This window comes from Aythya fuligula, chromosome 4 (assembly GCF_009819795.1).
Source record: "Aythya fuligula isolate bAytFul2 chromosome 4, bAytFul2.pri, whole genome shotgun sequence".
Classification (NCBI taxonomy): domain Eukaryota; kingdom Metazoa; phylum Chordata; class Aves; order Anseriformes; family Anatidae; genus Aythya; species Aythya fuligula.
Window position 1 is genome coordinate 9800347 of NC_045562.1, and position 23852 is coordinate 9824198.

A 23852-nucleotide genomic window follows, 5' to 3' on the forward strand; every position below is an offset into this window, starting at 1 on the left:
ATTCTATGGCTATAATCACTGAAGAAGTGCCTGTCAAAGGCAAGTATCAACTTCAAGAACTATTAAGTTGCTTCGGTAGTAAACTGCACATACAATTTTGCTACAACGAACTGATCCTCAGGCACATAGTCAGTGACTGAAAATAGGTGAGAAAAGATTTGCAAAATTCTGAATTATCTCTGCCCTTTCTCTGGTCAGACTGGAAAATAATAATCTAATGTCTTCTTCTAAAAAGGGATAGAAATTGAAGTTGATTCTGCAGGACATATGGAAAACTGTGAATTCTGAACAATTAGAACACACTCTCCTCTTTACAATTGTGACAATGCATGATGTGATATTTTTTCTATAGCTACTCATGCATGATTGCAAAATATTTTAAATAGTAGCTTTACGAGCTTTAATGAAGGCGGAATGCATCCAACCTGTGAGACTGCTGTGCTAACAATATCAGCAGGAATGGTACAAAAGAAAGCATTTCCTAGTAGCACTGGGTTGCTCAGTGTATGTAGCTAAGATTTTTCAAAAACAAAACAAAAAAGTCTCAAGTTGGTGAATTTGATTCCTGGCTATTGTCTCCCAACTTTGCCAATGGCTCTTATATACAGATATCCTTTATGTAATAGATCCCTCTATTACATTTTATTTCCTTGGCTCCCACCAACAGTTTCTAGGAAGAATGTGCTGTTACTCACTTAAATTGGACAATTCAACAATAGTGGAGGGAATAATGGAGAGGAACCACAATCCCTCAAAATGATAATAACCTGCAGAGATATTTCACTCCTCATTTTTTAACCAAAACCTGACATTTCTCATTATTTCAGAGAGCAGACTGCCTAATCCTGAAGTATATCTATCACAAGTAATTCAGGTACAGAACTGACATCGCAATTATTTTTACTAGTACTAGCCAAAAAAGAACTATGTCTCAATGACCACAGATCAAATCTCTCCCACAGATACAGCAGTATACCTGCATTGAAAACTTCCAATTATTGGAAAGAAAACATACAGCTGTCAATCCAAAGAGAGTTTAGAGAAGAAAGTATCTCTGTTTGACTTCACTTATTACTTTCCAATAGCCCTTCTCTGTCAAATAACAACAGTATTTTATGCTATTTAACATGTAAAAATCCATCACAACGTATAACAGATTTATCTATCAAGCAGAGATAACAGCAGTTCTCGTGGAAAATGCTTGCAATAAAATTTCAATCCATGGGAAATGCACTGGAGTCTGGCTTTTGCTGGAGTCTCAAAAGCGAGTCAGGTTTTGCTAAAAGGTTCAGGACCCAGGTGAAGAGCACTGAGGCAATTTATGTTTTTCATCTCACTGATCTTACAGGAAAGCAGGCTCTTGGTGGCAATCACAAGAATCACAAGTACTATCTCTGACTATAAGGAAAAGAGAAAAATAGACTTTGTTCTACTTTTGCCAAGTCTGTTCTACGTTTTTTTGAAATGAAGTGTTGTAAATCTCAATGGCACCATAGAAAAATTCAAGATTTCCATAATTGTTCTACTACAATGAATAATCAGAGACCAAATGTTGTGTTATTATCATCAGCTACATCTCTGATGCAATCTGCATTTATTATTCTTCAGGTTTGCAAAGAATAAAGACTTGCTTGGAAAAAAACGTAGGCTTAGTTTACAATAACGGCATTCTCCTCTGTACTACCATTCCTTTAAAGCTGAAGGAGAGTGGGTGTGAGAAAAGTGAATGGAACTGAGCTGTCTGTTAAAAAAAAAAAAGAACAACCAAATTAAGTCTTTTTTTTTTTTTTTTTTTTCCACATCAGGCCTTTTCTACATGAATGTATAAACTGATACTGCTACATCGCTTCTACCAAACGCCACTTTCAGCTCCAGATTAAAACGAAGAAACAAAAAATGAAAGAAAGAAGAAGCCACCCCAACATGGCCGTGAGTGGCTGGCCACAGTAGTTACCATTAATTGAAAATTCTGAATTTTACAGATACTGATGTCAATTTGCCATGTAACAATAGCTCTATCTGAAAATGCCTTCCTAATTTATGTATCATTCAAACTTAGAACTTGTCAAGTGTTTCTTTTAAAGTTTCAGGAGAGGTTTTAGTAAAAACTATTTACTGTGTGGAGTGTCTGAGTGCACAGCTGATGAGGAAGGACAGTATGCCTTATCAGCTAAGAATTCATTGCTTGAACATGAATGAGAACAAAGATTTGGGTTTAATAGTGACCCTAACCCACAAGTATGATCAAGTTGTGAAAGAGGCAAATGCTGTGCCAGAGTGTACCAAAGAAGAAATTTCTGACTTGAATTGTGGAAGGTACAGGTGTGATTTCATCTGACACACTGCACAACTGCCCTTACTGGCCTTCAATAAACTAGGACAAGTGCAGATATGAGATGCAGGGATAAACAAGAGAAAGGAGGCCTTATTGCAGGAGAATAAAAGCCCTTCTGAGGTACACAGAAAAAGAGGAGGAAAACTGAGAGCGAGTGAAGACAAAAACAGACAAAAGCAAGATAAGGAAAAGGCAGCATTAACAAAAGCAAACAGTAATACACTGGCTGTGAAGAAATCTGGACCGGACTTAGGAAGAACACTCTGACACGCAAGTCAGGAAAAGCTTCTCAGCAATAGCAGCACCAGAAAAAACAAGACATTTCTCGCAGGAAAACACTCAAGTGAACAAAAAGCCCCCCAGACTGGTATTGAAATGCAGCCTGATGAATTTGTAAAGAAACCGTATGGTGTGCTTGCCTATCATAGCAGGATAATGGATTCAGTGACCCAGCAGATCCCTTAGATTCCTATGGTCACATAACAGCAATAAAGCAAATTGCCTGTTGTTTTGTCTTGTGGGTCTTCTGCTTTATCAGACAAAGATCTTGGACTGCAGAGCTGAAACCAGTGCAGTGGCAACATTCGTGGGGCTTTGGATTGCGGTGAGGGACATGTGGAAGACCAAGAGCACTGGAGCAGTCCCCACACCTCTACTCCTCTCCTCCTTGCAGTGCCCAGCTTCAAATACCAAATGCCTGTGCTCCCTGCAGAGCCAACATGGGAGAGGGGGCTGTGCCCCAGCACAACCCCAGACACAATTTGGAGCACCTGAGGGAAAGTAAGGTGCTTTGAACGGCCTTGGGAACTGTCTGATACTTGGCTTTTGCCAACAGATTGTCTTTCAACGATCTAGAGTGATTGGTCTTTGTAAATAAAACCAGCTATATAATAGTAATGAACCGTTAACTGTGTTAATGCTAACCATACTTACTTAAAATGTTGTTATAAGAGAACATATAAATAGCTAAGCAAATGCAAAGTTATTTCAGAGCTCTACAGGGGATATTAAATGATAGCCTCACTCCTGTGAGACCCTGACGATTTTACTCAAAAGTTAAGGTTTCTTTATTAAAAACACACTTCAGGCTTCCTGGTCCAGTAGAGATGTATTTACAGCAACCTACTTGTAACACTATTACTGTAGTTTTATCATTTATTATCTATGTATTATTGTTATTATTACTTATTATTAGCACCCATAGAGTAACAAGATGAAGGATGGACCCAAGTGTTAGAACTAGTGGATGGTTCGGGGACCATCCCTCAGTTCTGTGAGGATTTTATGCTCTTTCTTCTGTGCTAACATTTGGAAACACCGTCTTTCCTTACACTTCTAATGTGTCTGTGAAGGAATATGAGATTATCTCTCACTTCACCAGCCCTCTATATAACTGTAATCTGAAGCCACTTTCTCTAGTGCCCATTGCTGATGATAATCCCAGATACACAATGTCAGCATGGCTATGAAATTGAAGCATGTTACAACAAAGTGCCTTCCAACACTGTTGAAAGTTTCAGCCTCCCATGTAAAATGGATCATTATGGTATCATTTTCATTTTGGCTTTGCTGTCAAGTTCTCTGTAGCAAAATTCCACCAAGGTTTTAAAATTGTCTCTTGTCACCTTGCATCCGACTGCCTCAGAAACATGTATGGCTGACTTCAGCCATTACTTTATCCTTAATTTCATCCTAAATAACCCCAACCCCGTAAGAACCACAGAAGAAAAATTCCCACTTTATTATCATATTAAACATATCATGTTCTTGAAATAAACCAGCATCACAAAGCTTTAATCCTCTTTCAACTTCCTCTAAATGTCATCAGTCAGAAAACTGTTAACTCAAGTGTGACAAGAAACCTTCTTCCTTTCCCCTGAGACTCCAGTGAGATAAGTATTATTTTTTTCCCTCAGAGGGGTTGATTACAAAAGAGTGAAGCATCAAGAAATGCAATCTCCAGCACATGATCAATATTGATACATTCAGTGTTGAGAGGCTTTAAAATGCAACCCAATGTATGGCAAAACCTTTGCTGTATTTCAAGGCATGTGGTTAGGAGATGCGCTGGGAAACCAGCTGTGTGGCTTCATCAGGCACAGGATAGAGCCTCCCTGCAGCAAGCCTGAGACACGTATATGACAACCTGTGTGCGAAGAATCAATCCTCTTTTCCCTCTGGTATGAAAGCCAGACTCCTGATGGAGAAGTAGGCAACTCGTGTTCAGACTTTTGCCAATCAATAAGCTAAAGATCCATCCTCTCCTCTTTGTTAAACATAGTCCAACCTTCGAGCAGTCTGGGATGTTTCAAAACATCTCTGTTTGTGTCAAGTTGCTCAGCAAAATAAGAAATTTGTGCCAAGATGCGCCAGAAACATACTTCTTTTGTATTCAGTCTATCTTGAGAGGGCTGGGAAGCGGTTTCTCTGAATTTTGAAAGAAATTAATTTGATCCTGTCTATGTAGCGATGGACTGAGGAAATCTAATTTACACTTCTCCTCCTCCCCAGAATATTTAGCATGGATAGGGTTGCTTTATTTTAGAAAAAAAAAAAAAAAAGAAAAAAAAATATTTTAATAGATATATATTGTAATATTGCTCCAAGGCCCCACTTTACCAATTTTCTCTGTCAGTATGTTATGGAAAAGAGCTTGATAGATTACTTTTATGAACATGTGGCTTATTTATGTAATTATCTTTCATTTTCTCTACCAGTTTATGTTTATTTACAAGGGTTTCAACTTTCTCAGTACAGATAAAATTTCTGTGGGGAAATTTATTGGGTGGAATGGTTTAGTAGTCAAGGGTATGAAGCCTTCTATTTTGTGTTTATTACCTGGTAAAACCATATATAATTCAGGCAGCACTAAAGCATACTGTTGTCATGTGTGGATCTTCTTCAAGCTTGCACGCAACATCTAAAGTTCTTAGACTTAGCTTTGCCTTCGCTTCATAAAAAGGAAAAACAAACAAACCTGCCCATTTTAGAAGTGCCATTAGGCAGGCCCAAATTTCAACTGCAAGGGAAATATCTGCCTGCAGGTCCCACCCACAGTGTAACACGGCCAGATGACCCGAGATGCATGGTCAGCCATCGCTTCTGCAGCCTGTCTCCCCTGGAGCACTAGGGAAGCTTTGACTAAGCATCATAAAGGACATTAATGAGAGACCATAATTTTTTTTAAAACATGCCTCAGGGATCCTTTGTAAACTGTTTCCTGTGATAAAATGGACAAGCCACATGCAGGGTTGGCAGACATATGACTGCTATAGCAACTTGCAGAATGGCTTCATAGATGTAGAACCATTTCTTTTATCAATCATTTTAAATGTCACCCTGTTTATTAAAGAACAAACCAATAGTATCTGGAGCTAATGTGAAAGACACATGTTATTGATTGAAGTCAAATGATCTACAGCCCCAAATATTTCTGTCACAAAGCTGTATTAGTAACTGATATTTTCTTTGAGCTACAACTACTTCTTCTGTCCATCAGCCTTCCTACCCTCCTTCAAGCATACAAGTTGCAACCATCTGACAGTAATTGCTATGACAACTGATGCTGGTCCCAAGAGTACGGAAGACAATACCAGCAGCAAAATTCAATAAACAGCGTAATGAAGCAGAACAGATCGTGGGAAGTTTGTGGTGGGTTCATGGTATGGACAGTAAGCAATCTGGAGTATTCCCAGATGTCCTGGGGCTATACATGCTCCAGGCTGGAGCATTCACATATGCTGCTGAGGGTGACCTAAGCGCCCTGAATAGGACAGAGAGATGCTTCAAAGTTACAGAGTGTAAGCTTAGAGGAGAAAGCAGAAGGCTGACTGCAGAGGAAGAGTGGTTTAAAAATCAAGCAAACAGATTCACAGACAGCGGGGCCAGAAAGGCCATTACAACACCTTATTCAGCATCCTGTGTGACAAAGGGTTGACTATGTCTTACAGCTGTAGGTAAAGCCAGAGGAAGATTTTCATAAGAGCAAATCAGGGTTAAGCAGCCTCCTCCCGTGCATTTTCAATTTTCTAAGCTTTCGGCTTACTAGCCTTCTTATGCCTGCCACAAAGTAATCATTCAAAGACAAAAATCTAACATGTTCTTACAAAACTGAAATGAAATAAACACACTTGTTTTTATCTTCTCATGTTCTAACAATTAAGGAAATACCATAACCATATGTTAACTGTACAGCATCATTACAAGGCTGATTTAGGGTTGGCTGGCTGAATTAATTGCATTCCTCACCTCCTCTGAATTCAGACTTGCTTCATTTTGTCATGTCTGATTCTGGAACTATTATAAGCATTTATTTTTCCTATTTCTTTCTATCAAATAACAGGTTTCTACTTTCAACTTTAACAAAGATTTCAGTTTAAGAATTCCTAATGACATTCAAGTATCTAGCTAATACTAGTTAATTTAGCTAACTGCAGTGTTATCAAGGAACAGACAGGTAACACAAGAGAAACGATCAGCTGCAGTTCTGATTGACAGGGCTATGAGCAATTGCCTCATAATTTCATGATTTGTTCCCAATTCTGAGTTAAAAAGTAATCCTATGAATATTGTATTTCCTCCTTCAGGTCTGTGTTACTTCATTCCTTTAAAACCAAGTCCAAGAAGTTAGCTGAAATTTCTTTGAAAGAAATCCTTTCAGTGGCTCAAGTTCAGAGTGGGTAATGATGCCCCCAACTAGGAAATGATTCCATAGAAAAGTAAACGTTGCCAAGAAAGCTTCCTACAACCCTGCTGTCAAAGTGCAAGGACTCAAGGCAAGCAACACTAATGCCCCAAATGAAAGCCATGCAGGCTGCTGGAAAGAGCAGCAGACAAATAAGGACACTTCTTGCCCTGATGCCATGTTTACATTAGCACTGGCAGCACAGGAAGAGGCTCATGAAATCCAGTGTCAGGTCTAAGGAGAAAAGTACTTTTGTTCATAGGCAGCACACTGGGTATACTGCTATATCCAGGACCAATAAATCATCAGTTTTATCCACAAGCATCACAAACTGAGTTTTAAGAAGGCATCTCCAAACAGGAATAAACTGTCCTGTTTATCCAGGTCAATATATCAATCAAGACCTGCAGCATTTCTCCTGCTGAATAAAGATACTGTGCTATTTACACAGAGATAACCCGCACCGTCACTATTAAGATTCAGTCCTGCGATAATTCTAGCTGCAAAGGATCTGCCAGATGTGTATTAGTGATGTAAAGGGATGTAACATTTAAACGTTTTAGCAAGGAGCTTATCATTGCCTAGCCAAGATGAAGGGCTAGCATCTCTGCTTTTTCTTCAATTTGGAAAATGATGCTAGTATGTATGGAAGTGCCTGTGGGGATCAGAAAGTGTCTCTGAGCAAGCAAGCAAATCTTCAAAACTGAACCTAAAATGCAGCACTGTGGGAATCATCTTGGTCTGCAGTAGGCTGAAAAGAGCACAGCATGGTCTGCTCCCAGTGCTGTCAGCCCAGGACATAAGTCTCCTGGTGAGAGCCTCTTCCCCAGCCTTTACTTAAAACATAAGCTAAAACATGATGACAGCTCAGCTCAGCGAACACACAAACAGATCACGCTTCCTCCTGGAAACTGGAATAAAAAAAAAAAAACAAACACCTTTCTCCTTCACCATGACCCAATCCCAGTTTGCCAGTTTTGTGGCACCCCGTGGACCCAAAGCTGCCCTTGCCCAGCTCCACCAGCCTGGCCAAAGGGCTCAGCGTTAACTGAAACAGCAGTAGGAAAGCACTTTGGGCAGAAACGAGGAAAAAGCAAACAGGGAATTTGAAATCAAGCTGGCAGGAGGGAGAGGAAGAATGGGGTGCTGGTGTAGCTCCCCACATTGCAAACTGGGGGCGAACATAAAACATACATGGTGCTGCCAGCATGGTGATGTACTTATATATACAGCTACAGATATATTTGTTCTTGGATTAAACACCTGCCAATGGTTCTTCCTAAGAGCCGTTATTTTCAAGAGACCTTATGTATTTCAATGGGAGTAAGACTGTTATTTAAAAAGAAAAAGTAAAAAAAGTTTTAGGTATTTCTAATTTAAGAGGGACATAAAGAATGAAAACAAACCTTCATTGCCTCTGGCTTTTAACAATGCTTCATTTTCAATTGCTTTTTTTTCTATGGATTTTACACTTTTCTCCAGACTTATATAAAATCGTGGAAGGACAGAGGGGAATTTGATGCTGAGGGTGAACTCCGATAGCTTTTTGAAAGCCCTGACTGCTGCACAATACATAAGCGTGACTGTCAGAGCTAATGCCTTTATGTAGCTTTGTGTAGCACTTCACAGGCAAAAAAAAGAGAAAGGAACATAAATTCCCTGTTTCATGGGGATGCTAATCTTGGGCCTAACATCTAAATTATGCCAAAGATATATCTATAGGATTAAATCATCTCATTAGCTAGACCAGTAGAAATCTGGCGTAATTCTCTGATCTGAAGATCCATTGCTAATTAAGCAAAGTCCTCCAGAATCCAAGGGAACTCGTGCAGCCAAACGGTATCACAAAATAGAGGGCAAGCTTCTCAGCCAGCTGAAGGCTCAGCTCTGCATGCCTCCTCCTCTCATGTGTCACTCTAGGGATACCCCATGCAAACCCAAGAAAATTCAGTCCCAGGTCAGGAACTTCTAATCCCTGCACTAAAGGCTGCAAATCCCTCCTTATTATTCTGCTTCTTTTCTCTACAAATATTACTGTAACAGAATTCTTCCCTGTGTTTGTTTGTTTTTCCCCAAAGTTTATCTGTTCTATGGGCTTCAGATATCTTAAAAGATACACATGCTCTCATTGGGCATATGTAGGAACCCCATCTATGAAACTGGAGCCAGTGTAGCTATTTCACCCTTTTATATTTTAAACCTTTCTGCTTTGTTGAGAGCAACTGCAGTATGTAGATATCTACAAAAGCAAGGTAATTCAGTGGCAGCTCTACTTCACTGCTGTGGAATATTGCCTCTTTTTACCCTCTTCTTTCAGTTGAAGACAACAGTAGTAAATGTAATGCAAAAAAATATTTTTTAAATTACAATAAGCATAAAAGGATTATTTCCTTTCCAAACAAGTGTGCTTCCCCCAGCATCCTAAACTGGAAGGGCTTAAAGATGGAACTTTCAAAGCCCCTGCATGTATTTAAGCACATGTGAGAGAGAGATGTGCTCATGTGCCATGATAAATTACTACCAAAAGGACTTAAAGTTAATCAGCAGTGTAAGTACCCTCTCGGGCTAGGCCAAAACCCCTCATTATATTGTGCTGGGACTGTAATGGACTGATTATTAAAATCCTTCTGTTGAGAGTGATCATTAGAGGAATACGATAAAGCATTTGATTAAGAGGAAGTCAAAGTAAGATGTACTTTACTCAGTCACTACCAGGAAGCAGAAAAGAGCAATTTTCAATACCTTGAATATCAGCATAAAAAATTAGATATTTCCTGATTAATTTTGTTGTGTGGGATTATAAATCCTGCCTTGCATTTCTCTCCTCTCTCTCTCTCTCTCTTTTTTTTTTTTTTGGCAGGTCTTTTCAAGCTTCTATTTTCTATTCATTTAGTCTAATTTTATTCTGTTTTATCTATTGTTTTATTGAGCAATTTCATTATTCTGGTTCTGTATAAGACTTTTCCCTTACTCAGGAACTGCAGTCTGTAATAACAGCAATCAAGGCAGTTCATTCTGACAAATGTGTGTCAGAAAAAGACTGCTGTGACTTTGAAATATTGAAAGTGACTGATAACATAATGTGTGAAGCAGAATAAATGCATACAAATGGAAGTTTTAGCTGAGCAGTCAAAGTATGAACTAAATACAGTGTCAGAGCCCTGCACTGAAAGCTCTATGTGCAGGTGGGTACAATGGCAAATTGCTAAATGCACTTTGCAAAGTGTTTTATGAATAAAGTGGCAAGCACAGTTTTTTTTCTTGGCCATACCATCCTTATTTCCTGCTTGCACTTAGCCATAAAGCAGAATGAAGTCATGTTTAAGTACAAAATGTGGCTCTGGAAAGCACTTGGCTTTTGTAAAAGTTGTCAGATCTATGACGGCTGGGATCAAGTCCCTGCTTTATTCTGTGCAAATCTAGCTTCACTGGCACTAAAGTAGCACACAAAAGATTGTACAAACAAGAGTCCCAACCATTTCCAGTTGATCCGTGTTAGTAAATGCTTCTATCTGGTTTGACTCCTCCAAAACCTATAGAGCTAAGGGTTGCTTGCTTGGTAGCGCATTCTGAACAAGGTCAATGATAGGGACCTACCTCTTCCTTGCATGCTAATTCAGCAAAGGAAGACACCTCTGCTACAAACCCTACTGCTGCTCTTCCTTGGCTCTACACACCAGAAGCAAAATTCTTAGCTTGGGTATCGTCATACCCCCACATTGTCATACCATCACATTCACTATTTACCAGAGCACTTTTCAGCTTAGAACAGGCTTTATTTTCACACAGAAGCCTTTCATTTTTATCTGGAAAACAGGACCAGCTGAAGATTAGCTTTATGACCCAGCTAAAGGTCAATTACCACCTAAACTAACAAAAAGGGTTAGGAAAGGTCTATTATTCTCTACCATTTTGCTACTCTTGCTCATTTTATCAGAAACCTGTGTTTTATCAGAAACAGATAGTACTATACTATACTACACTGCTAGTACTATACCAGGTAGTACTGCCACAGGGGTAGGGGAGCTAAACCCTTTTTTGTGGTTATTACGGTTCTCCCAAAAAGGTTGTCACACAGCCAGAGCCCTCTTATTTCCTGGGAAAACTTTGCACTCACTTTCCACTTCAGTTTGAAGTCAAGACTGATGCCCAGTTAAACCTGTTCCCCTCAAGGCTGATGGACAAAAGCATAAGAGAAGGTGGCCACAAAAACTGAACAGTACTACAGGAAAGGGTGCATTAACCGCAAACATAACCTCTTCATTAGAGATTCATAAAATGGAAAGGTCTCGGAGGGAAGCCACTCACTTTTAGCTTTACTGTCATCAGATTTATAACCAAGAAGTTTCAAATTCTGCAGTCGTGCGCTCACTCTATAAAACTTTAAAACACATGAACAACTCAGCTAACAATAAACGTTACTTCCATCTCGTTGGTTGAGCAACGCTACTGCCTCTGACTGTACTGCTCAAGCATCTTTGGTCACTATGTGGTCATTCTGCAAGACAAATGTGAGGTAGCTATAGAAATGGACAGGGTTAGTAAGAAATAGTTCACAAAGTGATGTTTACCAGCAATTTAACACATTACAATTAGACTTTGGGGTAGTTCAGGACTAATGATGGGGAACTTCTATGCATAAACAGCTTGCCTGGCTTGTCTTTCTGAAACTGAATGCAGTGCCCTTTCGCAAAGCAAAGAGCGGCAAGGAAAATGAGAACATGGGGAGGTGTCTTTTTCATGACACCTCTCTTCCAATGTCCAGCAACTCTCCACATATATTGGATACAGAGCACACAAAGCAGGCAAGCTTTTTTGTCACAAAGCAGGCAAGCACTTCACTGATTTTCATAGATCATTGCTGTACGAATGCAAGAAGATCTAATGCCTTTCCCTTATGACTTTCTTCCTCATGCTTCATCAGACTGCTGCTACTTCTGCATCCTCTAACTTACCCCATCAATTAATATTATATTTTAAAAGCCCGCTAACCTGCTAGTTGCTGCTATATATTTTCATGAATACATTTTCCATTATGTGCATGTTATAAACTTCAGACCTGCTGCAAAACCTTTTAAACCACCCCATCAGTTAATATTACAGCATACTAAAAAGTTGCTAAAGTGTGTTTCTGTAGGTGTCCCTGTCTCTTTCAACTTCCAACCATGAATCTACCATGGACATAAGACTTTTAAGGCATGGAGATCTATTGTGGTTTATCTCAGAGGACCTGGGTCAGAAACAAGGAAGGTGGATGTGTTTTGAGACCTAAGGCCTAATGCAATTCCTCGTTTCACTCCTGCAAATCTAATGTACAGTTGTAAAATAAGGATAGAATGTGTTTGTTTGTTTGTTTGTTTTATGACTGATAAATATTACTTTGCTATGTTAGTAGAGGGATTTTTACTTAACATCCTGCTTTTCTGAGAAACGATCTTGTTATTATGTGCTACTCTGAAGTTAACTCTTTTCTTAACAGTGATTATATCTGAATTAATTAATGCTAGATCCTCATGTCAAATTGCTCTGAAATCTGGAACTAATTGTCACATTCTCCTTTAATGTAATTTCAGTTATATGAACTTGTGACATGATCTAAGGGCAGTCTCTAAGAATTAAAGATTTCTATTTAAAAATCAGAGTTTGCTTCAGGTCCAAAGATCCTCCCAATTTGCAGAATTTTCTAATTTTCTGGTAGAATAAAAAGTTCTTGGTGTGTATGTAGGCAATTTTACTAGCTTCTCTGCTGTATTTTTCTAAGTTTTTTATATGCAGCTCAGAACAGCACTGCAATTCTAAACAAATAATGGAGGCAAAGCAAACCTGAGCTCTTACTAATAGCATCTACTTACTGTTCTTCTGATGATCTCTGTATTTAATCACAAAAAATCCAATTAGATCATTATGGCCAGCCCTCTACCGGGTTAGGATGTAAACTATAACTCTTCTTTTACCCAGGTCTGGCAAAGGATAAATTAGAAAGTAAGGGTTATTCTCTTGGATTTTCATTGAAAAAATACGTGGGGGGAGGAATTTCCTCAAAGAAAGGACTAGTAGTCCCAAGGACTCAGAAAAAGAAATGAAGGTAGTTGGGAAGGAAGTAATTTTCTTTGCACTGTAGTCTTTGGACATCAGTGACCTCCAAGACAGAATGAAAACCCGAGGAGAGAGAATTAATAGCGAGGAGACAAGAAGAACACATATTTATGACTCAGGGCAGGAACTTTCTAAAACTCAGGGTTTTGCTGATGAGATAAAAAAAGGACAAGAAAAAAAAACACATACCATTTATTTAAAGCATACCTCTAATGATTTGCTAAGGGGGAGTCTGAAACTCTACATGATGGCTTTCTCTTTGCCTCTAAAGTTTTGGACATCTGAAAAAGGCAATGCTTTCTGCTAGTGAGGTGTCTTAAAGCTCGCCATGGGGAAATCATTATAAATCTCCATTTCATTTTTTCCCCCAGGACAGAAAGAAATGACTGGCTTCTCTAGATGAAACAAAAATTCTTTGTCACCCTTTGTGATTTATGCCAAATTAAATTTGAGGTTTCTGCAGAAGCTACACGGTGTCTGTACCTTCCATGAAATGTGCCATTGCATACTCGGCCCCTAACAAATGAATACCGGGAGGCGCGTGGCTGTTGTTTCTTCTTTCGCACTCAGACAACTTCATGCATCTGGGAACCTGTGCTTGGCCATGGAGAGTGCTGTTTAGGGAAATACAGCTGATGAACAATGAGCAAGAATCCCATTCTACTTAGCCCTGTGGTTCATTTTGCCTTTTTTTCCCCCCATTGTTGCTGTTTCCTTTTAGATAAAAGTGAAGTCACTGGGGCAGAGCGCACATGGACAGTGTTGGAATATGAGAAATGCAGCACGACTCTGGTTTAATTTCTCAGTGGTACTTGGTTCTGACAGCTTTGAGTTGCTTAAGTGAGAAGCTGGCCTCTGATGAGTGTGAAATTAGTGTTCCTTTTCCCTCTGCCTCTAACACGCTGCCTGGCTGCAGAACAAGCGAGTCCACCAGCAGAGGAAGGGGGACGTGAATGGGATCAGAGAGCTTCCCCACCACCTCCTCCTCAACCCCCTCCAGAAGCCAGCCACCGGTGCAGTGCTCGAGCCATTGCTGCTGCACTGCAGGCAGCACGGGCAGCCTGTGAAGTACTCTGAAAGAGCGTGCAATTATATTTATGCCTTCCGGGGGGCAGTGGAAGTTTTAAAGTTTAGGGCTGAAAAGACTTAATAGGTGTCAAACTCAGTGTCAGTATACGGTTCCTTGTGAATCAAATGACACATCCTCTTCAAGATCTCCTACGAAATTTGGCAGCTCCTATTATTAAAGCCCCTGTCATTACTTTGAAAGAAAAATAGAGAGACAGGGAAAACTGACACACTGCATGGAGGCTGCTAGTGCTCAGAAGGTAAAGCCTGAGCGACAAAGGCAAGGGGACAGCAACCCACCTGAGCACATCAACTGGCTGCCTAATGGCATGGCCAGATGCAGTTGTTAAGATCTCCGACACATGAATGAAGTCATCAGGATGCTATGACAAGTACATCATTCAAATATTACCCTTAGCATTTCCTTTATTATTTGTGCTACTGACACACATTATTTTTTGGATGGACTTGAAGGACCTGCTTTCAGAGGCAGCAATAGGCAGAAAGTGGTCACAGCAGCTGCCTGGGACCCCTGCTGGCCACTTTCCCATACCCATTACAGCAAAATGCTAACCTCATTCTGCAGTCCGACCTCTTGCTGTTGCTCATGTCTTTTATTTATTTATTCATTTATTTTTGCCTAGAAGAGATTTTCTGCATATGAAAAAGAAAAGTCTCAAAGATCAGTTTCTTTGCAGTGCTTTCAGTTGGCTTACAATAAACTGTACCCATAAAAAAGGCTTTTTTTTAAGGTATACTGATACTGCTCTTTAAATGACATGACTCTTCTCATCAAAAACTTTTTGTTCATCTCCAAAATGTTAGATTTCCTTCAGGATGGAGAGAATAACCCTGAACTGGGTTTCAGATTCTCTGGTGTGGCTGAAATTAATTTTTTAACAGTAAATGTGCACAGTTGCTAAGTTATGTGAATTTTGCCACAGCCAGTGGCAAACAGTGGCACCAGTATTTCACTGTTCCCAAGACTGCATTTATAATCAAAATTCTAAGTTTCAGCTGCATCAGTTCAAATATGTGGCAGTGCTCACTCCTCTCTCTGAAGGCTGGAGGCATTTCTTTACACCTGTAAAATTATGAACACAGGTGTACTGATTGTTAGCACCGTCTACACACCGTGCTCCAGGCACTGCAGCCTGTGTGCCTTGCATGTGTTAATCCCCTAGAGAACAGCATAGCAGACATCCCAAACGGTGTATGTTTGGAAATCCCAAATGTTTAAACCTCACCAGTGTTATCATGACTGCAACTCATGCCCCGTAGCCTGGGGAACGAGGGGTGAGTCACCTCTCTATCTCTTTTACTGTTTCTTTGGGAATGGCCTGAACGTTCAGAAAAAATAATGAAAAGCCTTAAACTCATGCCCATGCTGCCTGCACCGAGACCAAAATCTCCTGTTATCTTGCCAGACCTTTTACAGATGCACCCTAGGGATTTCACACTATGCAGCTTATGGGTTTCTATGAAATTTCATAAAAGAGAAGCCCTGTATTTTCACATAAATATATTTATTTTGGGAAAGATCAAGAAATGCCAATATATTTCAATCCAGTTCCCTACTGCATTAAAGAATGTGAAATATTCATGTGAACATTTGCTAATCCCACCCAGTGAAATCTACTTTCCTCTCTATTTAGTATGCAGGCTGCAGCAGCTGAAGGTTGTTCAGCCTTTTCATTAGGAAAAAAAAGTAAGGATGATTTGTGAAAACCACATGGAAGTAATCATAAGGAACGGTAATGAAGGGTTTTTGGAAAAAAACAACAGCTTGTAAGCTACCTTGTAAGCATGATTCCTCTTCATGTGTTTGTTTCTTATACTATGCTTTGCAGATTCAAAGTGTAAATTTGTATTTATGGACATCATTACAAGTGCAATATGGTAAGATCTCATAATACAGAAATAAAAATATAAGGGCAGCACAGACATTTGCAGAATATACATCTCTTAATTCTCCGTTAGGTAGCATAACTCAAAGCAAATTCCAATTTCTCTGCTCAGCCATCAGTCTTGATAATGCAACAAGTTATTTTCTCAGCAGTGTTAAGTTTTGCATATCTATCCAGACCCTCTTGTGGTCAAAGATCTCACAAATAATCCCTTTCTTCATCTGGCTGAACTCAGATAACTATAGCAGGAAACTGAAAATGAGGAAGTCTGAGTGCCTACGATCTCTGATTTCACCAGGGAAAAACATCCGACCTTGGGAATTCATTTAAGTCCCCTTATGTTATATATTCCCTTAGTATTAAATGGAAGTGGCATTTACTTTCCACTGAGAGATGGTAATATTTAAATAGTGCTTTGAAGGTCCTCAGATAAAAAGAGCTATACATGTGCAAATTCTTATGCTTCTTTCTGCTTTCCCACACCTTCAAAATATAATACACTGAATTTTTGTTATGAAATAAAATTGTTCTTGGAAATGTCAGGCCTGCACAGACCAATGATCCAGAAGTTGCAGAAGGCATCAGAAGACCAGCCTCTCCAGGTGCTGAGTACTGTGATGCAGAAGATAATCTCTTACCAGAGCCAGCTGTGACCATCTCAGCGATGTACTGAGAACTACAATAACTCTATAAATGATGTCAGAAACCATTCCTAAGGGGCGGTTTGGATACAACCACCTTGACTTACAGAGCGATAGTGGGGCAGACAAGGAAAGCTCATCTGTTCGCCATGCCATGCCACTTGGCAGGTATGTTAAATGTAATAAAGACACAGTCTATGAAATTCCCCTGTCTTCAAATGTTTGTGCTCAAGCTTAAATGGGTAATGCTCTGAAGAAGACAACTTAACACCTTGACTAACACCTGAGACCTCTAGCAGATGGAAGCATGTCTAGGAAAGATTACAGAAAGACATTTTGCTCCTTTGTTTTGCATGGAGAACCTGACCAGAGACTTCTAATGGACAGCACCTGGTCATGTCCAGAATATTAAAGCATTCATTAAATAATGGCCTATAATGCTAATTGTAATACATAAAGCAAATATATATGCTTCATTGAAATTAAATTTGTTGTTGATCCTATGTCAGCAAAAACTTCAGCTGAATCATTCCAAAAATACAACAATTTCAAAGAATGTAAGCCTTCCTTATTTGTTCAGTATGTGTGAGCAGATATTCAGACACTGATTTCTCTGAATCTGCATACTGCTACTCGTTAATCACATTTTTCACTGTCTCATTCTAAAGTCTGAAAGCAGAGGCAAGAGCCTGAGTGAAGCATATTAGTATGATACAATGGTCCAGCCACACTAAAAAAATTTCTTCACAGCTACTGTAAAATTTTGTTACATGAATCTAATGCAAACCTAAAAAAAAAAAAAAAAAAAAAAGAAAGTGGGTTGAAAGAGTAGGTTCAGAATGAAAAAGAATCATGAGATTAACCCACATCTTCTCCTAACAGTCAGACCGTCAGACCACAGATGCACGTGTATTTTTTTATGTATGTTTCACACACATCTTGATTTAGGAAACAAAAGTGGAATGAAGCATGAATGTTGCAAAGGCGCAATACATAAAATTAATTTAGCACTTCAGTTTCTACTAGGAACTTAGTACCAGAAGTACGTCCAGAGATCTCATTTTCACAGACCAAGAGATTCATTAGTGTTGGGATCACCATCTATGCTTTTGGGTTCTAATAAAGGTTTTTTCACTGAAACATCAAATATACTTGTTCATCCCTTCAGTTTTCCCATCAGCTGTCAGGTTTACCCTTTTCTCTTTAAGAGAACTCTTCTATAACAGGAAAGGTTGAATAATGTCCATCTAAAACAAATGCATCAACTCTTTTCTCAATTTTCTGTTAACGAAGTTCAGCCTATCTCCTAATGTTCATCATGAGAAACAAAAGCAAACCAAATAAAACCAACAAGAAGTATTCTTAAAGCAGCTTCTACAAACTTGAACAACCCCGTATCTTCGAGAAAACGAACGCCTATGCAAGAAATCATGAAGTAGATTGCAAGAACAATGTTTTCCCTTAAAAAATTAATTTTTCCTTTCACCGAGCACTTACCTTTGTGAGAAAACATCTCGATAGGGGCTGCCATGCTGCAGTGCAATTCCATATCCTCTGTCCGCAACAGTGTTCCCGACCGTGTAAAAAGAGCAGTCTCCATCATTGATGGCCACATATTCCAGTACCGCTGCATCCCATACAAAGGCATAGTTCCCATATTTCACCTGCAGTGAACAGAACAAGAGCTTAGATGATGGACTGTTCAGTCCAAACGGAGGTCAGTGCACCTCAAAAAGGTGGCAGTCTCAGCACAATCTGTTCTTTGAAGAAAAAGAAGTTTGGGTGCCCAAGAGCAGTCAAAACCAAACACGCACCATGATTGTTACAATGTGGTGCTTTGGTTGAGCAGCTCAGCAGAAATGGAAGAAACGTGATCTGTGAACAACATGCCGTCACTGAAACAATCCCATGTGAGAACATTTATTTTCCCTGCTCAGGGAACCAGAGGAAACAAGAGAAAACACCAAGCTCCCTCCATCAGTGTTAAATTTCACCCCTAATCTTCCACTGAGCTTTTTCTTTGAACCAGTAAAGCAACTATTCAGTGGGAAGACAGGTATTCACACAGGGAGAAGTGCAGAAGGGTATATGTGGATATCCAGATGGAAGAGTGCAGTTCAAGACGGTGCACACGTCAGTCATGCTTCACATTCCCACAGATGGCAGGAACACCCATTTGTCTTTTGGACTCGGTGAATGATTGTGGACAAGATCACACCAACTAGTGTTTTTCTTTTTAGCTTTTCTTTTCTTTTTTTTTTTTTTTTTTTTTTTTGGAGATAGTGTGTGTTTCTCTCAGTTAGAGCCAACATGAAGGACTTTATATATCTTCAAAGACTTTTGTACAGCAAGAGCACCTAAGTCATTCTGCTTGATTAAGATAAATCCAAAACAACTCATTATCTCTATAGGCTTCTGAAGTAATATTTTACCATCCGTTACATTTGAAACAAATCTAGATTATTTTTTCTTAATTTAAATTTATGGAATGTGTACAACATTTTAAAATGTATTCAGAAAAAAGCTTTTAAAAACAGAAGTGTGATCTAAATAAATGCTCTTCTATTTCAGTGAGTTTTCACTTTCTAGTCTAGACACGTTTGTCTAAAAAACAAAACAAACAAAAAACAACACAAACCTCTCTATATGTTGTACCAGATTGTGTACCAGTTTCCTGCTTTGTTGGTCTCTGTGTTAGACCTGAAGAATCACTTTGCTTTTTTTTTTTTTTTTTGACTGTCTGCTTGGCTTCACTCAGAGTTTTCCCTATGCCATATTAGCCAGCTATGCTGTAAAACCAGGCTCAACCCATTGACTTTGTACATCTAATGGGAATAAATATGTGACAGCTAAGTGAAAAGTAAACAACACACAAAAAGGCCATCTGGGGCCAGGCAATCCAAAGAGAATTCAAAACCCAGTCAGCATATCAAGATAAGCAATGTCAGTACATCATCTAGATTAGTCTTTGACAATGTAGATTATGTTTTTAAAGACTGTTTACACATAAAAGTTACTGAAGCAAGTCACACCGGCTGCTTGCTCACAAGATACAGTGCACAAGGAACTATTGCATTTGGGACACATTCCTTTTCATGCATAATCAATCTAAATTAGACACTGCAGGCCTGGGAAGGGAATTCTTCCTATTTGCATTTGTAGACATGGTAGCAGGAGGATTCGTGTAGATGTTGGAGCAGTATTATCTGTGGACTCTGAGTGATTGGCAGGATAAAAAAAACATGTTTTCAAAATACATACACACATTAATGCAGGACTGGGTTTGTTTTAATGTTCAGGCTCTGAAAATGGTTAAGAATGCTCTTTTGTCTCTCACTGGAGGTTTAGGTCTATCTAAATGGCCAGGGCATAGAGGGTACAAGAAACCTTATTGTTAATAAACAATACAACTTGTATGCTTATCCTAAAGGCACCACAACTCACAGAGTGCTTACTAGCTTCATTTTGTGCCAGTGCACTTACTCTGATCTTCCTAAAGGCACCACTTGGCTAAGAAATAGAGAGCATGAGTGAGAAAAAAGTGCTTTCGGGGAGCATTTGAAAGGATAATGACTCAACCTGGAAGGATCATGGTGTGCAGGCAGTAAGGGAGGGAAATAGGAGGCAAGAGCAGAAGATCAGAAGTGGGGAAATAAATTATGAAGAGGATCAGATGGACTTTCCACACAGAAGAACTGAGAAAAAGTGTGGTTTAAAGAGATGAGTAGTTTTACATATAGGTAAATAACCTTTGAGGTGATGACAAGAGCAGAGGGGCATGTTTTGACACCTGCTTTTGTCATACCTCACCCTTTTAACATCCTATGGCATTGAATTCACATAAGTGCTTGTAAAAAGACTTATCAGCTGCTCAGCTGGTCAGGAAGAATTCTCTTGATTTGGCTGCCTTGCTGTAAAACAACTCACAGTGAGAATATAAAGTGGTAAAACTGCTTACTGTCAATAATAGCTGTGATGAAGTGTTATATATAATATCCTTAGAGCAGACCTGATAATATCACAGTTCATGGTAACAAAAAGATATTACTTCTCACTGATAAGATCACAGTGAGTCTTGGTTAAAGCACATGAGGCAAGAGAGAGTGAAGAGCCGGATGGAATCATCCCAACCATCTACCTTCAACACATGATTGCTCCATGCAGCAAAATACATTTTTAAAGCATTTTTGTCCTTTTTATTTACAAATCTATGCAATTCAAATCCATACAGCAAACGTAAGTTACAACTGCCAAGCATGCAATCATTCCCTTTATTGAACTACTCCTCACCCTAACAGGTTTTAATGCTATTCAAGGTATTTATTTTTACCTTATTATTATTACTTTTTAAAAATAATGTTCTCTCACTCCTAGTCTCCGAGTTATTTTTCCTTGTGAGGTTCTAAATACTTTAATTTGGGGGCTGACATCTTTTAATTATTGATCAGCTTTTCCGTTACTTATTCAAGCTGGATATAGCTAATAGAGCTTTCTTTATTTTTTTTTCTTGCAAATCGATCATTTCAGCCCTCCTATTAGCAGTAATACTACTTTTGAACTACCTCCAATTCATAATTTTCATATGAGGAAAAAAGTCTTGTCTTGCTAAGAGACAAGCAGGGTGTTCTAGCAGGTCATGAGAAATCTTCAGCAAGAACTTCTTCTGAGGTTCACAGCATCAACCACCTGTCCATGGATCTTCCACACTGCTTCAGCCTTGTTTTAACCTAAAAATCATAGAATTGTAGAATACCCTGACTTTGAAGAGACCTACAAGGGCTATTGAGTCTAACTCCTGGCAACATGCAGGACCATCCACAAATCAAACCAAAGATCTAAGAATAAAATTTTGCTGGTGTACAGCACATCTTGAACACTGCTGATGTTGTATAGATTTGCACCTACAGAGACCTACAGGTAGCTATAGACTGAAAAAAACGGATGATGCTCAGGGAGGAGGGAGAACAGAATTTCAGAACAAAAAGTCAGTTAAAAACCTATGCCCCTCACTCTCTCTTGCTTTCTGTGAGAAGTGCATATTTTTTAGCTTTCCAATAGCAACGCTCAAGACTTCCACTTTGGACCTCAAAATGAATAACAAGAATGCCAGCTCTACGTTATCAGAAAAAGTTAAAGAGCTTATGGTCAGTCAATTATGGGGGCTAGACAAAAGCAAAAAAGAAATGGCTTTTTGTAACTAGTGGCAGATCTCCATCTCCCATTCTCAATTTCCACGCCATTATGGTGACATCTTGAGTTGAGATAATGACATTTCAGGATGGTGGCAAACCTGAATGTGGTTTATACAGCGCAGGATGGCTGGGGAGGCATTTGTACAGGGGCAGCATGTTAGCATTCAGCAGCCACCCCTGCCTTGCTGCCTGCCGGTACAAGGAGAACTGAGCTTTCCAGCAGGATCCCCCCGGCAGCATCCTGCCTGTCAGCACAGCAGAGGCTAAAAAGGTTTCGGAGTATCTGATGACTATTGCCATAAAAACAAAAGCAGAGGAAAATCGAATCTCTTAGTTGTTCATAAGGGTATTTTGAACTCATGAGCTATGCTGGTCATTAAGTGAAACCAGGAGGTACGGATGGTACCAGGCAAAAATACTTGACTTCACTTTATGGTTTTGTGAACAATTTCAAAGGAGTTACTGTAAAGAGAGTTGTTATAAAGAATAGGGGCCATCAGCACATAGATGGTAAAACTATTTCTCTAAGGCTATTCTATTTCTATTTTCTATCACTGCACATTTTCTGGGTTTTTATTTGCTGAAGCCCTGGTCTGTAGACATTAGTGTAAATTTATCCTCGATGATTCCACCAAGAACCAGTTGAATTATACTAGGAAAGCATTTAAAGCCATTATGCCGTTGTATATGCACATATTTTATGCCAACACTGATGTGAATACTATTTCTTCTCACAGCTAACCCATTCATGAAGAGTAGGATGAAAAATGCATTTGTGTACCAGCATTCCATAAATACATTTCCAAGTGTAAAAAATTATAAATTTCAGGAAAAATAATTGTAACTAAACAGCAAACAACTACTACAATTTTTCAGACTTAAATTCTTGGACAGTACCTTTTCTGTATTTTAAATTCTTCTTTAAAAGAAATACAAGGAATCCTCATGAAGGAAAAATATGAAATAAGGAGCAGGATAAACAGAACTGGCATTTATTTTTCCTCTTTTAAATATTTCATCATATGTAATTGTGTTACCTACTATAAAAAGAGAACAAAACAGCATTTAAGGCTTGGGAAATCTTAAGTTAAGATTCAACTAATTCCAATTATATGAATTTTCTGAGAGAAAATCTGAAAGTGGTAAGATAATGCTGACTGGGCCCATTTTCTCAGTATCCTGTTCCCACATGGTGGTGATGCTTTCCCTGTGCATCTCCATGAAGGATGGGCAGGCACCATCCTTCCCCTCACACCACTGTGCACCATTCTCTGTCTACAAAGTTGCCAGCTGTCTTTTAGCCAAGAACACATGAACAGAAACAGACTCTACCCCTGCATACAGCAGCATTGGCTCTAGTTCTGACCTAAAAACAACCAAGGACACTGATTAATCACCTGCTTCATGTGGTACGTTCAGTGGCACTCCTTACACGTACTCCTCTGTTGATCATTCCACTACACTGACTATGCAGGGAAAAAACACCATCAGATGCTGCTAGTCCTATGCCTATCACTGTGAACCTGAGACTTTGGCATATATAAACACTACGTTTTCTAACAATTTTTGCACTTTTGGTATGTAAGCAGTAGCTGCAGACTGCAGAGGGCTGTGCTTCATTTTGCAAAGCAGCCTTACGAAGGCTCTTATTATATGAGGAAAGAAAAAAGGGAACAAAAGCAAAGGAAAATTTGCAAATATATCAGTGAGAGCTAATATACATAATGTGGATATTGTGCTCTGAAATGGGAAAAAGCAAAGATAAAATTTATGGTGGAAGCTTAAATCAGGATTTTTGTGTTGCCAGATGTTGCCAAATAGTAGTTAGATGGCATCTGCAATTACATCTTTTTTTTTTCTTCATTTTTTTTTTTTTTTTTTTTTTTTTTTTTTTTTCAGAAGGGACTGGAGACACATTGATCTCCATAA

At 39.1% G+C, this 23852-nt stretch overlaps 1 protein-coding gene across 1 annotated transcript in view; it reads right to left on the reverse strand.

Annotated features, from left to right (window-relative positions):
• The window catches only part of GRID2 (glutamate ionotropic receptor delta type subunit 2), a 709039-nt gene that overhangs the window by 44855 nt on the left and 640332 nt on the right, over nt 1-23852 (reverse strand). Inside the window, exon 14 of the mRNA XM_032187515.1 lies at nt 18229-18395. Coding sequence (XP_032043406.1) covers nt 18229-18395 — 167 coding nt within the window. The remainder of the gene's footprint in view (nt 1-18228; nt 18396-23852) is intronic.